The 16,504-nt window shown below is 45.6% G+C and overlaps 1 protein-coding gene across 6 annotated transcripts in view; it reads left to right on the forward strand.

Annotated features, from left to right (window-relative positions):
- Positions 1-16,181, forward strand: part of KIF2A (kinesin family member 2A) — an 89,848-nt gene extending 73,667 nt beyond the window's left edge. For 4 of the 6 annotated variants that reach the window (XM_069749157.1, XM_069749175.1, XM_069749168.1 and 1 more), the window contains exons 16-21: positions 5,137-5,204; positions 8,359-8,472; positions 11,598-11,748; positions 12,613-12,714; positions 13,178-13,313; positions 15,767-16,181. In XM_069749157.1, coding sequence (XP_069605258.1) covers positions 5,137-5,204; positions 8,359-8,472; positions 11,598-11,748; positions 12,613-12,714; positions 13,178-13,313; positions 15,767-15,852 — 657 coding nt within the window. In that variant the 3' untranslated portion in view covers positions 15,853-16,181. The remainder of the gene's footprint in view (positions 1-5,136; positions 5,205-8,358; positions 8,473-11,597; positions 11,749-12,612; positions 12,715-13,177; positions 13,314-15,766) is intronic. The other 2 variants (XM_069749199.1, XM_069749193.1) reach the window with 1 other exon arrangement.
- Positions 16,182-16,504: the final 323 nt, after the last annotated feature.

Consider the following 16,504-nt stretch of genomic DNA (forward strand, 5'->3'; position numbering starts at 1 on the left):
CCCCCTCCGTGTCTGCTGTGAGATGAAAGATGAAAGCTTTGGTAATTCCAACAGGTTGTAATCCCATACCGCTCAGCACATGGATCAAACTGTCTGTCATTACATGTCTCACATAGGGGAAAGCCTGTTCTAAACTATTGTGGGGGCGTGTTCTTTTTTTCCACTTTATGTTGCTGCCTGCTTATGATTGGTCAACTTATGCAGGGGAAGAAGTACACACCCTCAGAGACAAATCTCTGGTAACGTCCTTTGGAACTATATCATAAATTATAACCTAAACTTTACACGATAATATCTCTGCAGCAGAGAGCAGAAATAACAATCAACAGTCATGTAATAGCCTGTTTATACAGTTAGATTGCATTTATATGCACAGAGTGGTCTGTAACGGGTCATTCTGTGCACATAGACTACCATTGTTTACCCAGGGTGATGTGCTGCCAAGAACGATGATTTTTCTTTATCGCCTCTCATTGGGGGACACAGCAACCATGGGTGTATGCTGCTGCCACTAGGAGGCTGACACTATGCAAATAAAAAAAGTTAGCTCCTCCTCTGCAGTGTACACCCCACCGACTGGCATTATACTCTTCAGTTTAGCTTAGTGTCACTTGGAAGCGGCTTCAGCGGCTCTATGTCCAGCTTTTGCTTCCACTTGGGCCTCAAAATCCAGCTCAAAATGGGCCAAGGATCTACGGCGAGGTATCCTGGACGGGGCGCCTCCCGCGCAATTAGCGGAACTTGCCAACCAGATTTCCCACGCCGGTGAATACCTGGTCTCCGCCTCCCTGGATGTCGCGTCTTGTGCGGCTCAGGCTTCCAGCAATGCCGTTGCCATCCGCCGGACCGTTTGGCTCAAGGCCTGGCAGGCGGACTTGTCTTCCAAAAGTCCCTCACTAGTCTGCCCTTCCAGGGCTCTCGTCTCTTTGGTTCCCAGCTGGACCAAATCATTAAGGACGCCACCGGGGGTACAAGTTCTCTTCTCCCCCAGGCTAAGCCTCGTCGCCCTCCTCCTAGATGGCAGTTTTGCTCTTTTCGGCCTTTTCGGCGCTTCGCTGCGTCAAGCTCCGATTCCCAGCAGCAACAGAGGCCACAGGCACGTCAAGAGAAGAATGCGGTGGCCTTTAGGCCCACTCCGTCCTGGCGTCCTCGCTACTCCCAGGGTAGATCCTCCAGACCCAGGACTGGAAGATCCACCTCCGCATGACTCTTGGCAAGACTCCAGCCCAACTCCCAGGTTGGGCGGCCGTCTTCTCCTTTTCAGGGACGTCTGGTTTTCCGCAGTAGAGGACGCAGGGGTCATTGAAGTTGTATCCTCTGGATACAAGATAGAGTTCACCTCCCGACCCAGGGATCGTTTCTTCCAATCCCGTCCTCCAAGAGATCCCGCTCTAGTTCCGGGCTTCTTCGCAGCCATCGCTTCTCTGCTCAAATCCGGGGTAATCGTTCCCGTCCCAGAGAAAGAACGGTTCACGGGTTTCTACTCGAACCTTTTTGTGGTACCGAAAAAAGACGGCAAGGTTCGCCCCATTCTGGACCTCAAATTGCTGAACAGGAGAGTTCGCCTGAGACACTTCAGGATGGAATCCCTTCGTTCGATAATTGCTTCCATGGAGGCCCAGGAATTTCTAGGCTCAATAGATATCCAGGACGCCTACCTCCATGTCCCGATATTTCCCGGACATCACCGTCTCCTGCGCTTCGCAGTGCAACGAGAACACTTTCAATTCGTCGCCCTGCCATTCGGTCTCGCAACAGCGCCAAGGGTGTTCACGAAGATCATGGCGGCGCTGATGGCCATCTTGAGAGTCAGAGGCTTGGTCCTATTTCCATACCTCGACGACATCCTCCTCAAGGCTCCGTCCTTTGCTCAGGCTCACGAAAGCCTGTCCATTGTTCTCGACACCTTAGCCCGTTTCGGGTGGCTGGTCAACCAGAAGAAGTCCTGCCTTATTCCTTCTCAGCGCATCATCTTTCTGGGCATGATTTTCGACACTCGTCAGACCAGAGTCTTCCTTCCCAAAGACAAGAGATCCACTCTTTGTCGGGACATACGCTTGCTCCAGGGTCCTCGGCCTCCCTCCCTCCGATCGGCCATGAAGGTTCTGGGGAGGATGGTAGCTACATTGGAAGCGATTTCTTCGCCCAATTTCACTCGCGACCTTTTCAGCAAGCCATTCTGTCTCAGTGGGACAGGTCTGTCTTCTCCCTGGATCGGCCGATCAGACTCTCTTCTCGGGTCAAACGGTCCCTCAACTGGTGGCTGACGTCACCTCTCATCTCCCAGGGCAGGTCCTTCCTTCCAGTTCACTGGCAGGTGGTGACAACGGACGCCAGCCTGTTCGGCTGGGGTGCGGTTTTTTGCCACCTGACGGTTCAGGGCCGTTGGTCGTCGCAGGAGTCAGCTCTGCCAATCAATGTCCTCGAAATTCGGGCCATCTTTCTGTCCCTCCGCCACTGGGAAAGGATCCTCAGTGGCCTTCCAGTCCGGATCCAGACGGACAACGCCACGGCTGTGGCATATGTCAACCATCAGGGGGGGACCCGGAGCTCCTTGGCCCTTGCCGAGGTATCCAAGATCATCCTCTGGGCAGAGGCAACGGTTCCGGTGATATCCGCAGTGCATATCCTCGGCGTGGACAACTGGGCCGCCGACTTCCTCAGCCGCAAGGGCCTCGCGGCAGGGGTATGGTCCTTGCATCCGGAGGTCTTCCATCAGATTTGTCTATGATGGGGCACTCCGGACGTGGATCTCACGGCGTCTCGAATCAACAGGAAGGTTCCGCAGTTCGTCTCCAGGTCCTGCGATCCTCTCGCAGTGGGCGTCGATGCTCTGGCCATTCCTTGGTCTCCGTTCGAGCTGCCCTACCTGTTCCCACCCCTTCCATTTCTTCCCAAACGGTTGAAGATCAAAGCGGAAGGGGTGTCAATCATCCTGATCGCCCCGGATTGGCCCAGGAGAGCTTGGTTCGCGGAGCTCGTCAACCTTCTCGCGGACGCTCCCTGGCGCCTTCCAGACAGGCTCGATCTGCTGTCCCAGGGTCCGATCTGCCACCCGAATTCTCGGTCGCTCAGTTTAACGGCGTGGCTGTTGAGACCGCGGTTCTAAGAGCGTCCGGCCTTTCAGTCCGGGTGATTCACACCATGATTTATGCTCGGAAGCCTTCGTCTTCCAGGATCTACTACCGTACCTGGAAGGCTTACTTCCGTTGGTGCGAATCCAACCACGTTCCGCCTATGGTTTTTTCCCTGCCTTCTCTTTTGGCCTTCCTTCAGGCAGGACTGGATTCGGGCCTGGCTCTTAGCTCTCTAAAGGGCCAGGTTTCTGTGCTTGCCATCCGCTTTCAGAAGAGCTTGGCCTCTCGGCCACAGGTTAAGACCTGTCCCGCCGTACAGAGCCCTTGTGGACGCAGGGGACTTAAACCTGGTACTGGACGTTCTGAGGGTTTCCCCCTTTGAACCTCTTAGGGAGATTCCTCTATCGGTTTTATCTTGGAAGGTGCCCTTTCTTGTGGCCATCACGTCTATTCGCGGCGTTTCCAAGCTGGCGGCCCTGTCTTGCTGTCCTCCGTTTTTGGTCATTCGCCAGGACAAGGTGGTCTTCCGGCCTCCACCTTCTTTTCTTCCTAAGGTGGTTTCCACCTTCCACCTCAACGAGGACATCGTTCTACCTTCCTTTTGTCCAGCTCCGACTCATCCTCTGGAGCGATCGTTGAACAAGCCGGACCTCGTCAGGGCAGTGAGGATCTATCTGGACAGAACGTCCACTTTCTGGAAGACGGATTCTTTTTTTCGTCATTCCTGATGGCACGCGCAGAGGCCAACCGGCTTCTAAAGCGACTATTGCTCGCTGGATCAGAATGGCAATTTTGGAGGCTTACCGGGTCAAGAACAGAGTGCCCCCTTCTGGGATTAAGGCTCACTCTACCCGGGCAGTCGGCGCCTCCTGGGCAGTGCACCACAGGGCTTCCGCCCTACAGCTTTGCAAAGCGGCAACTTGGTCTTCCATCCACACGTTCGCCAAATTTTACAAGGGCCATACCTATGCTTCGGCGGACGCCGGCCTAGGCAGAAGGATCCTGCAGGCAGCAGGGGTGAGTCCTCTGGCCTGATGGAAGTCTGTTTTTCCCGCCCTAGGGACTGCTTTGGGACGTCCCATGGTTCCTGTGTCCCCCAATGAGAGGCGATAAAGAAAACAGGATTTTTGGTTGCTTACCGTAAAATCTGTTTCTTGGAGCCTCCATTGGGGGACACAGCTCCCTCCTAATGTTTCTCAATTTCTATGTTCTATGACTGTTCTCACGTTTACAGTTCTCAAGTTTCTGGTTATGGTTTTCAACCTTGTTGTTTATCTCCTACTGCTTTCTCACTAACTGAAGAGTATAATGCCAGTCGGTGGGGTGTACACTGCAGAGGAGGAGCTAACTTTTTTTATTTGCATAGTGTCAGCCTCCTAGTGGCAGCAGCATACACCCATGGTTCCTGTGTCCCCCAATGGAGGCTCCAAGAAACAGATTTTACGGTAAGCAACCAAAAATCCTGTTTTTTTTAATATAACGCAAAAAATCATTTCACCCGGCGAACCAGTGTTTTGCTCATTCAGCCGGTGAAAAGAAATCTGTTGTTCGCACTACAAAATGAATGTGAAACTAGCGTCCCTAGTAGCGCTCTTTCACCATAGTCGTGCAGTGTAAATGCTCCCTACTTGAATGTTTGCTTAGTTGATGGCTTTACACTTAGACAAAACTGTCATTTTGAGTAAATGTGAATTTTTTTCATAAACATACCCAATCTGCTTTACTCCATATAGATGAAGCTACGCCAATAATCTTCTAAATCCCTGAAGAGTACTATAGAAAAAACCTTAGTGTTCATCCGTATCTGATCCTGTTAATGTACAGAACACATCTGATATGGCAAATTCTGTGTACACTGATTTTACTTTTTTGTATTACCCTTGCCGAGGCTTTTTTGGCCAGTTATCATGTTTTGCGTGCAAAATCCAATAAATATGTTTTGAAGATGAAACAAAGTGTATTGGAAAGTTGCCGATTAGAGAATAACTAGGCTCTATTTTAATAGAATCGGAAACCAATTTCCAGGTTTGACGATGAATAATTGTGGATTTACTTGTAGATCGCTACTATATCTCCTGGAATGGCATCTTGTGAAAACACCTTAAACACCTTAAGATATGCAAACAGGTAATTCTTCAGCAGATATACGGACTAATGAAAAACAATTCCTAAAAAAAAGAAAGCCATTCTTGCCTTCGGGATCTGTTTCCCCACTTTGCCGCCGCTGCCATGTTGGTCTCCGATGGTGCTGAAGTGACGACGTCCTGACCACCTATCAGTGACCTCATTGATCAGGTCAGTGGCGTCCGTGACATCGCCACTTCCGGTCTGGTGGACAGCTTCAGAACCATGGCCTTTTTCGGGGAACTATGGCTTTTTTTTTTTTTTTACTATTTATATAGATGGCTTCCCAATGGTAACTTTGTATGCATGTAAGTATATAGGGATTGGGGTTATTTAGGGGCAATATCCTGGGATTACTTGCTGAACACGTGGCACATAGTTGGCTTCAAAGTACGCAGATCACGAATTTGGTTGGCACTGCCAATAGAAAGCAGGAATTGCTGACTGTCAGTGTGAATTTTTTGCTTAAATGTCCGATCTGACAATAGTATTTATTGTATCTCGATGAGTCACTGAGTTATACGTTAATCTGTATCGTGCCCAATGGTCGTGGCATGTAAAAAGTTTTTACTGTTATTGTGAACAGTTAAACAAGTTGAAGATTAAATGATCTCTAAAAGGCCTAAAGTTAAAGATGACACATTTCCCCAATAATATATTGTTGTTTTTTTTTTACATTTCAGAAATTACAAAAACGAAAATGGGCCAATGTAAAAGTTTTGCCACCCTTGGAGATTTGTGTGCTTAGATAAGGTTTCAGACCTTAGCCTGTTAGGGTTATGGCCTGTTCACTGTCATCGTTAGGAAAGTCCAGGTGATGCAAATTTCCCAGCTTTATAAGAATCTAGCCTCCTCTAACCTTGTGCCAAAAAACAGCAGCCATGGGTTCATCTAATCAGCTGCCTAGCAGTCTGCAAATGAAAATGGTGGAGGCCCACAAAGCAAGAGAAGGTTATCAGGAGATAGAAAAGCGTTTTCAAGTTGCCTTTTCCTCAGTTACAAATATTATTAAGAAATGGCAGTTAACAGAAGCAGTGGAGGTCAAAATAAGGTCTGAAAGACCAAGCAAAATTTCAGTGAGAGCTGCTCATAAGATTGCTAGAGAAACAAATCAGAACCCTGCTTAACTGCAAAAGATTTTAAGAAATATTTAGCAGACTCTGGAGTTGTGGTACATTATTCTACTGTTCAGAGACACCTGCATAAATATCGACTTCATGGAAGAGTCATTAGAAGAAAACTTCTCTTGCATCCTCACCATGAAATTCAGCATCAGAAGTATGCAAAAGAACATCTAAACAATAGTGATGAGCGAATATACTCGTTACTCGAGATTTCCAGAGCACGCTCGGGTGACCTCCGAGTATTTGTTAGTGTTCAGAGATTTCGTTTTTTTCGCTGCAGCTGGATGATTTACAGCTACTAGCCAGCTTGATTACATGTGGGGATTCCCTGCCAACCAGGCAACCCCCACATGTACTTATGCTGGCTAACAGATGTAAATCATTCAGCTGCGACGATGAAAACTAAATCTCCGAGCACTAAAAAATACTCAGAGGACCCCCGAGCGTGCTCTGGAAATCTCGAGTACCGAGTGTATTCACTCATCACTACTAAACAACTCTCATACATTTTGGAAAGAAGTCCTGTGGCCGATGAGGGTAAAACAGAATTCTTTGGCCACAATGATCAAAGGTATGTGTGGAGAAAAAATGGGCACAGGATTTCAGAAAAAGAACAACTCGACAACCATTAAGCATGGGGATGGGTCAATCATGCTTTGTGATTGTGTTGCAGCCAATGGCACGGGGAACATTTCACGGATAGAGGGAAGAATGGGTTCAATGAAATTTCAACAAATTCTTGCTACGAACAGATCATCTGTAAAAAAAAAAAAAAAAAAAAAAGACAAAAAAAAACAAAGCTGAAGTCTGAAAAGAGGATGGCTTCTACAAAAAGAACAATGATCCTAAACACACGTCAAAATTAGAGATGAGCGAATTTGATCGGGCCAGGGCTTATCCGGCAAGCTATAGTGCTTTCTGAATAAGCTGCAGAGGGAACTTGCTTCCTGGATCACTTCGGCTGATCAGCAGTTCGGCTGCGCAGCTGCATGTGTTGCATGCCTGTGTGTTGGGCTCTCCATGCTCTGTTGTGACTGTCACACAGCCGCGACACATGCAGCTGCAGAGCTGGACAGCTGATCAGTCGGAGCGATCCAGGAAGCCGGTTCCCTCTGCAGCTTATACAGTAAGCACTATAGCTTGCCGGATAAGCCCTGGTCCGATCAAATTCGCTCATCTCTAGTCAAAATCCACAATAGACTGCCTCAAAAGATGCAAGTTGAAGGTTTTACAATGGCCCTCACAGTCCCCTAATCTGAACATCACTGAAAATCTGTGTCTAGACCTCAAAAGAGCAGTGCATGAAAGACGACCCAGGAATCTCAGAACTGGAAGAATTTTACAAGGAAGAATGGATGAAAATCCCTCAAACAAGAACTGAAAGACCTTTGTCTGGCTACAAAAAAAATGTTTACAAGCTGTGATATTTTCAGTAGGCGTGCTACGAGGTACTAACAATGCAGGGTGCCCAAACTTCTGTATTCGCCCATTTTCCTTTTTCTAATTTATAAAATGTAAAAAAAAAAAAAATAAATAAAAAAAAAGAATAACAAAAAAAAAATAAAAAAAAATAAAATAAAATATATATATATATATATATATATATATATATATATATATATATATATATATATATATATATATATATATAATTTAGGCCTTTTACAGATCATTTCATCTTCAACTTGCTTAACTGTTGACAATATCAGTAATTTTGACCAGGGGTGCACACACTTTGACCTTCCACTGTATGTAATAACCACTGATGGTTCTTTGGTCTGTCCATGAGTCCAGGACCCTCTGGTACCCAGCGCTCGCCCATCGTGCCAGTTGACGCTGATGGGCAGATCGGCGATCATCAGTGATTGATATTCCTGAGTCAGTGCTCCTATTACTGCATGTTACAGATAATGTCTAGCTGCTGCATATTGTGGATATTTCTCTGTTTTCTGCTTTCCTGTATGGACAATGCTAAAATGTCTTCTTTGCTTGTCACACTTTGCTTCGTGCTCCTGCTGTGTCTCGGGCTCCAGGGTAAAGGAATTTGGGATTAGTCCATCGGATATTCCCTTCTCTCAGGGTAGCGGAAGTCGCTCTGACCTCTCTCCTTCCTATGAGTATGACGACTTCTCTCCTACGCTCACCAGGTCTCCAGCTCTTCTCCTGTATACTTGTGGCCTGTCCCTTTCTTTACCGCTCACCTTTTCAGTTCACTGTCGTCTTGCATGTTTTCTTTACATTTTCATCATAAGTTTGTAGCGCACATTTCCTTTTGGTCATGTTTTTGCATTGAGTTTTTGTTGCTGTGAGTGTGAAGAGGTTTCCTTGTTCCAGCGTAGAACATCTTTTCATAGCCAACAATTACCGCTGCTGATTGTTCCCCAGTCCTGAGGCTTGGTGACAATGGCAGCTATGGCAGTCGGGTCCTTACAGCTCCTTTGGTTTCTGGCTAATATCGTGAGAGCCACAGTGAGGAGGAACATATGCCTCCATAGTGGTTATGGGCAGGGGCTGTTTGGACAATTCTTTAAAAGAGTAAATAACGTAGGATTAATGATGAGCCAACGTGCTGGGATAAGGCATTTTCTAAGCATGCTTGTGTTCTATCCTGCCTTGTCGAAAACTATGTTTAAGTCCCCATGGCTGCATGTCCCACCGATGTTCGGCAGCCGCAACACATGCATGGATTGCCTGTGTTTTTAGGATCCGTGCCACAGAATAGTACGGGACATCCCTACGAGAACTACACCATGTTCCAAATTATTATGCAAATGATATTTTTTCTCGGATTTTCCTAAATGGTCGGAGCAAATGACAGTCAGTCTAATAAAAGTCATCACCCGTTAGATTATACATCGAGTTTTATTGAAGAAACCTCCCAATGATAACAGTATAATCTCCAAAATAAATAAAAACTCAAAATGCACTGTTCCAAATTATTAGACACAGTAGAATTTCTAAACATTTGATGTTTTAAAGAACTGAAAATGCTCATTTGTGGAATTTGCAGCATTAGGAGGTCACATTCACTGAACAATAAAGCTATTTAACTCCAAAACCTCCTAACAGGCCAAGTTAGGCTGGGTTCCCATTGCGTTATGGGACCGCGTTTAACGGACAGCGTTGCACGGCGAAATTAACGCCGTGCAACGCGTCCGTTATCGCGCCCATTGAAGGCAATGGGAACGCGCTTCACTGGCGCGTGCCATGTTCGGCACGCGCTAGCGACCGCCGGTGTTTCCTGGCGCGCCGCGGACGCTGCAAGCAGCGTCCGAGGCGCGCCCGCGGTCCGTTCCCCGCTCTCGCAGAGTGGGGACGTTACCGCGACCCCGACCGCAGCCCCATAGAAAATATTGCGTTAGCGCAATCCGCTAGCGCTAAACGGATTGCACTAACGCAATGTGACCCTAGCCTAACATGTTAACATAGGAACCCTTCTTTGATATCACCTTCACAATTCTTGCATCCATTGAACTTGAGTTTTTGGAGAGTTTCTGCTTGTATTTCTTTGCATGAAGTCAGAATCGCCTCCCAGAGCCGCTGTTTTGATGTGAACGGCCTCCCACTCTCATAGATCTTGTGCTTGATGATACTCCAAAGATTCTCTATATGGTTGAGGTCAGGTGAAGATGGTGGCCACACCATGAGTTTATCTCCTTTTATGCCCATAGAAGCCAATGATATTCTTTGCAGCATGAGATGGGGCATTGTCATGAATGAAGATGATTTTGCTCCTGAAGGCACGTTTCTGCTTTTTAGACCATGAAAGAAAGTTGTCAGTCAGAAGTGCTATTTACTTTACAGAGGTCATTTTCTCATCTTCAGGAACCTTAAAGCGTCCTACCAGCTGTTTCCCCGTGATTCTGGCCCAAAATGTGACTCCTCCACCTCCTTGCTGATGTCGCAGCCTTGTTGGGACATGGTGGCAATCCACCAACCATCCACTACTCCATCCATCTGGACCATGCAGGGTTGCTTGACACTCATCAGTAAACAAGACTATTTGGAAATTAGTGTTCATATATGTCTGTGCCCACTTTAACCATTTCTGCTTGTGAACACTGTTTAAGGGTGGCTGAATATTAGGTTTATGCACTACAGCTAGCCTTTGAAGGATCCTACACCTTGAGGTTCGAGGGACTCCAGAGGCATCAGCAGCGTCAAATAACTGCTTACTGCTTTGTAATGGTATTTTGGCAGCTGCTCTCTTAATCCCATGAAATTGTCTGGCAGAAACCTTCCTCATTATGCCTTTATCTGCATGAACTCTGTCTGTGCACTGTTTCAGTCACAAATATCTTCACAGTATGATGATCACTCTTAAGTTTTCGTGGAATATCTAATGTTTTCATACCTTGTCCAAGGCATTGCACTATTTAATGCTTTTCAGCAACAGAGAGATCCTTTTTGGTTCCCATATTACTTGAAACCTGTGGCCTGCTTAATTATGTGGAACATAATTTTTAAGTAGGTTTCCTTAAATTAGAATCACCTGGAAAACTAATTATCACATGTGTTTAAGATTGATTTCAGTGATCCATTGAGCCCTGAGACACAATACCATCCACAAGTTTATTATAAAAACAAAACAAATCTTTGACACTTAAATCCAATTTGCATAATAATTTGGAACACAGTGTATTAACCCTTGTGACTAAAGAGGGGTTCCTGAAGCTGAGAAGAACATGAAATATACTAGTGGGTGTTAGTTTTTTTTTATACCACCACTGATTATCACTTCTGTGACCTTTTCTAATTGGTAAAAAGGTTTGCAAGGATGTTTTGGGGGTGAAAGACTTTCTTTAAGGGTCTATAGTCAGTGTGTGATGACACGTTTTTTTTGTTTTGTTTTGTTTTTTTTTTTGGGTGGGTGGGGGGGGGGAATGGGATCATATTTTGCAAAATTGCAGCGAAATCTGACACTTGACAGAACCCTCTGATGCTTATCAAGCATGTGTGGGGCCCACAAGCCCTGCTGTCTCCAGCCTGGAAAAAACGAGGTCTTTCAGTGCATCGTGTACCATTCACTCCCCAGAGCAGCATCCTACACGGCCAGTAGATCGGGGTCCTCTGTGGGGGGATGAGGATAGTGCTGGCACTTCACAAGTCTGAGCTCTGGAACAAGGAGGTCTCACGGCTGACATTATACATTCAGATCGTTCCTCTCGGGATTACTTTTTCTATATTATTATTTTTTTTCTGTTGACCGAACATTTGACAAGAAAGAAAAAGCCTCTGAGCCCCCGGACTAATGATCTGCTGCTCGTTACAGGGTGAAGGAGCTGACCGTGGACCCGAGCACTGCAGGAGACGTCCGCCCCATGTTACATCATGCCCAGAACCAGCTGGATGACCTGGAGTCGCTGTGGGGAGTGGGCAGTTCTCCGCAGAGGGATGACCTCAAGCTCTTATGTGAACAAAATGTGGGTGGCTGCACACGTCACACCGGCAGCTCCGTGACTTGGTCATGTACATTGTGCCCCCTGTAACTTACGTCCTACGCGGTGACCTGAGGGATGGTTGGTGCCCAGAATTGCTCTGAGCTGTAAATGTGACCCTGGAGTAAAGGGTGAATCATATCTGCTGCTTTGGAGGGGCAAATCTTAAAAGGGTGGTTTGTATAGTCGAGTAAAAAAGAACTAGTGCTGGATCAGTGCCCAGTCCTGTCCTCTGTGGCTGCCGGGCCATGACAATCTTCACTGCATCTCCAACATCCTCAGCGCCATTTGCACTTACGAGACTACATGATGCACATACTATCAACAGGCGAGGCTTAATGAGTGCAAGAGGCGGCCATGATGCCCGGCGCAGAAGTGAAGACCGGCTGCCACCATGGACCAAACTATACACCGGGCCAGGACTGAGCAAATCTTTTTGCTCAATTCCAGTAGTTTGGGAATAGAATAGAAAAAATCTTGACCCAACCAGAAACTACGCCCCCTATGCCCAAATGGTGAGTGTAACACTGCAGTTCATCCTTATGGAGTGAGGTTCGGCTGCAGTACTACACCAAGCCCACAGACTAGAGTGGCGCTCTTTCTGGACAAAAGTTACACTTTCATGCCGTGTCATATTCTGGCATTGGGATTAATAAATCTGAAAACCATTGTGCGCCCTTCGCACTAAACCACGGCCACTTTTACAGGTTTTAGGGCTCAGTTTACTTCCACAACTGGTGTAAATGGCCTAATAAATACGGGCCATAGATTTTTTTTTTTTTGCCTTGTCGCCCAGAACCATTCATTCTCACTATTTAATACGTGTTGTCATTTTTGTATAATATTCAGGAGGAAGAGGTTTCGCCGCAGCTCTTCACCTTCCACGAAGCCGTGTCTCAGATGGTGGAAATGGAGGAGCAGGTAGTAGAAGATCACAGAGCTGTGTTCCAGGTGGGACCCACACGTCATATACATAGTTCTTGTGTGGAGCATGAGTGATGTCTATAGATGCACTACCTCCTGTAGGTTTATAAGTGGGGGTCAGAGTTGTGCTATGTACAGCGAAACCTCCACATACCTCATCCGGATCCAGTGTCGTGTGACAGATCCATCATATTTCTGGATTGTTCTTGCAATGGAAATTGAAGCCTTTCATGTGAGCAGTCAGTGGGTGATTTGGGTGTAGATGTCTCGCTGCTGTCTGCAGCCTCCACATTAGCTGCTTATACCTGTAGGTTGATGTTACCCTATGGCCCTTTCTTGTCCCTGGCACTCTCAGGAGTACCCTCTACCATAGTTATAGCCCCTTACAGTGCCCATCCCGTGTCTGATGACTGCTGCCGCCACTTTCCAGCCCTTACACTTGTGACCTCCCAGCATAATCTCAGGAGTTGCTGATTTGTTTCATGCATAGGAATCGATACGATGGCTGGAAGATGAGAAGGCTCTGCTAGAAATGGCTGAGGAGGTGGATTATGACGTGGATTCCTATGCTACACAACTAGAAGCAATCCTAGAACAGAAGATTGACATCCTCACTGAATTACGGGGTACGTACGAGGCTACTCGTCAGTTCTGCTGACCACTGCCAGCACTGGATCCTCAGTAAAGGCCATCAACATCAAGTTAGTGGGATTGGGTTCTGGATACTGCCAGGTGATTGGAGGAACTGCAAGCTCATCCCCTTGTTTGCTAGTATTGCTACGTACTTCTGGCAGTGTCTTCGCCTGGTATTAAGGCATAGATTCATTTCCTTTGTCAGATCCACTCTTAGGGTATGTGCACACGTTCAGGGTTTCGTGCAGAAATTTCCTGACAAAAAACAGACTTTTCAGCCAGAAATCCCCCTTCCTTTTTTTATACGTTTTTTTCTCATTTTTTTGCGTTTTTTCCCAATGCATTAAATAGCGGGAAAAACGTGAAAAATCCGCAAAATTAATGAACATGCTGCTTTTTTTACCGTGATGCGTTTTTTCGCGGGAAAAAACGCATCATGTGCACAAAAATAGCGGAATGCATTCTAAATGATGGGATGCATAATGTATGCGTTTTTATCACGAAAAAAAGCGAAAAATCCTGAACGTGTGCACATACCCTTAAAATTAGAGCTGTGCCTGTTACACAGTAATTGGCACTTGACGCTTACTTCAGTGCTGCAACTTTTTTTAATCAGTTGATTTATTGGGGTGCCAAGAATTGGACCATCTGGTAATAATGTAGGTTGTAATGTAACAAAATAGGTAAAAACCATGGGGTGGGGGGAGAGACTTCCGCAAGCCACTCTATTTGGCATTGCTATATTCAGAAATGTCGGCTCTATCAAGATATAAAATAAATAATCCGATTGGTAAGAAGAAAAAAAAAAATAACAAAACTCCAAACTGCTTTTTTTGGTCGCCTCAACATTGCAATAAAATAACAGCGCCAGGCCAGTTTTACCATATAGTGAACATGGTATTAAAAAAAAAAATTGTTATAGCACTTTTTTTTTTGCAATTTCAGCTGCTTTGAATTTTTTTTTTTTATTTTCCAGTGCAGTATATGGCAGTATAAATGGTGTCATTCAAAACTACAACTCATCCTTCAATAAACAAGCCCTCGTATGGCTATGTAAGGCCTCGTTCACATTTACGTCGGTACGGGGCCGTCGCAAACCGTCGGCCCGGCGTACGTTGTGCAAAATTGTGCACAACGTGGGCAGCGGATGCAGTTTTCCGACGCATCCGCTGCCCATTATGAAGTCCGGGGAGGAGGGGCGGAGTACCGGCCGCGCATGCGCGATCAGTAATGGTGGATTCAACGGACGAAAAAACGTTCCCTTGAACGCATCCGTTACACGACGGACGCGATGTGTGGCCATCCGTCGCAATCAGTCAATAAAAGTCTATGGCAAAAAAACGCATCCTGCGGGCACATTTGCAGGATCCGTTTTTTTACGAAAACGACAGATTGCGACGGACGGAAAAAACAGAAGTGTGAAAGAGGCCTAACTGGACAAATACAAGTTCTCACTGTTGGAAGAAGTAGAGAGAAAAATGGAAAAGCGCTAGTTGGTGTTCATGGCAGCTGGGATCTTGCTGGAGACCCCCATGGCTGCCATCTTGGAATTTCTGTTTAGAGCAACCACAGGCTGAGCTTTATAGGAGACTGAAATTTACGCTACAGTTACAAACGATCGCAGGTTTGTCTTTTAAGGAACTAAAAAATATATAAAAAGGAATGTTCTAACTGCCCACCTTTTTAGCTATTAAAAGTAAAGAAATTAAAAGTATAAAAAAAAAATTTGGGGTCTGCATGTCAGTAAAAGTCCGTTCTACAAAAATATAACATTATCCTGTTAGATAAGCTTTGTGAAGAGAGAAAAAAAAGAAACCTCAGAATTTGTAGTTTTTCAGACCCTGCACTATTCTGGTCTCAAAATGGTATGTATGCAATCGTCCGCTCGCAATGCAAAAAACAAGTCTGAAACGTAAAACAATACGGCTCTCAAAAAATGGCGACACAAATCAAATTGCTTTTTTTTTTTCCTTTTAACCTTTTCACTAGACATGAGTAAATATCGTTGGTAATACCAGGTCATTTTACCATATATACATTGATCATGAAAATATAATGGAGGAATTGCATTTCTTCTCTCGATTTCATTCTTGGATTTTTCCCCCCCCATTTTTCCAGTACTTTATATGATAGTCATTCAAAAGTACAACTCGTTCCCCAATAAACATGCCCTGATACGGTTGTGTCAATAGGGGGAAAAAAAAAGTTATGGCTCTTGGGGAAAGGAGAGAGTAAAAACTAAAGCGCATAAATGAAAAATGGCCCAGTCCCAAAGTGGTTAAAGGGATCTTCTCGGACATCATTTATGGCACGGCGTGCCGGGCTATGGAATGAATACCTCTCCGTTCATGGAGGGGTGTGAGGGGCCCTAAGACGGGTCTGTCAGGTATTTATACCACATGCGATGGCTGAGATGGGACAAGTAATGGACTGTTTGTTCTTTCAGATAAAGTGAAATCGTTCCGAGCTGCTTTACAGGAGGAGGAACAAGCCAGCAAGCAAATAAACCCCAAGCGACCACGGGCCCTTTAAGAGAAGGCTTGAATGAAGGACGACCGTATAAAAAACTTTCTCCTGTAACATAGAATTATTATTATTATTAAACTGTGGCCGTAAAAACCCCATTACTTGAACCGTTAAGTCAACTTTTTATACCGTCAGTGGAAATGTCCTTCTCTTTCTGTTGAACGGATGTCTAACCACTACACTGACGAGCGGCACAAACTTATCGGTAGGGACTACGAGGCACTTTGTCCAAAATACTTCATTCAATGTCTCATTTTTCACACGTTTGTCTTTTTTCTTTTTGTCATTTTTTTTTTCTTCCTTTTTTTATTTTAATAAATAACTAAAAAACTTTGTACGGGAGGTAATCCTCCAATTTTTTTATTTTTTTTTTTGCCATCCAAAACTTCATATTGCTGCAAAATGCTAAAAGCTGGTTGGAAGCTCCCTGCATGTTTGCCTAATCCATCGGTGATTGTACAGGTCCAGATATTATGGACTCGCTGTGCACAGCTCCTATGTGCCTTCCTGAAGGCTACTGACCCAACATGTTTCGTTACGCACAGCCTTAATAAATGCTCCAGTTCATCACATATCTATGTTTGTGGTAGGATGTGCAATACGGAAGAACAGAGGTTATACTGTACAGAACAGCGTAGGTACATATACCGTATATATT

This window comes from Ranitomeya imitator, chromosome 1 (assembly GCF_032444005.1).
Source record: "Ranitomeya imitator isolate aRanImi1 chromosome 1, aRanImi1.pri, whole genome shotgun sequence".
Lineage (NCBI taxonomy): Eukaryota > Metazoa > Chordata > Amphibia > Anura > Dendrobatidae > Ranitomeya > Ranitomeya imitator.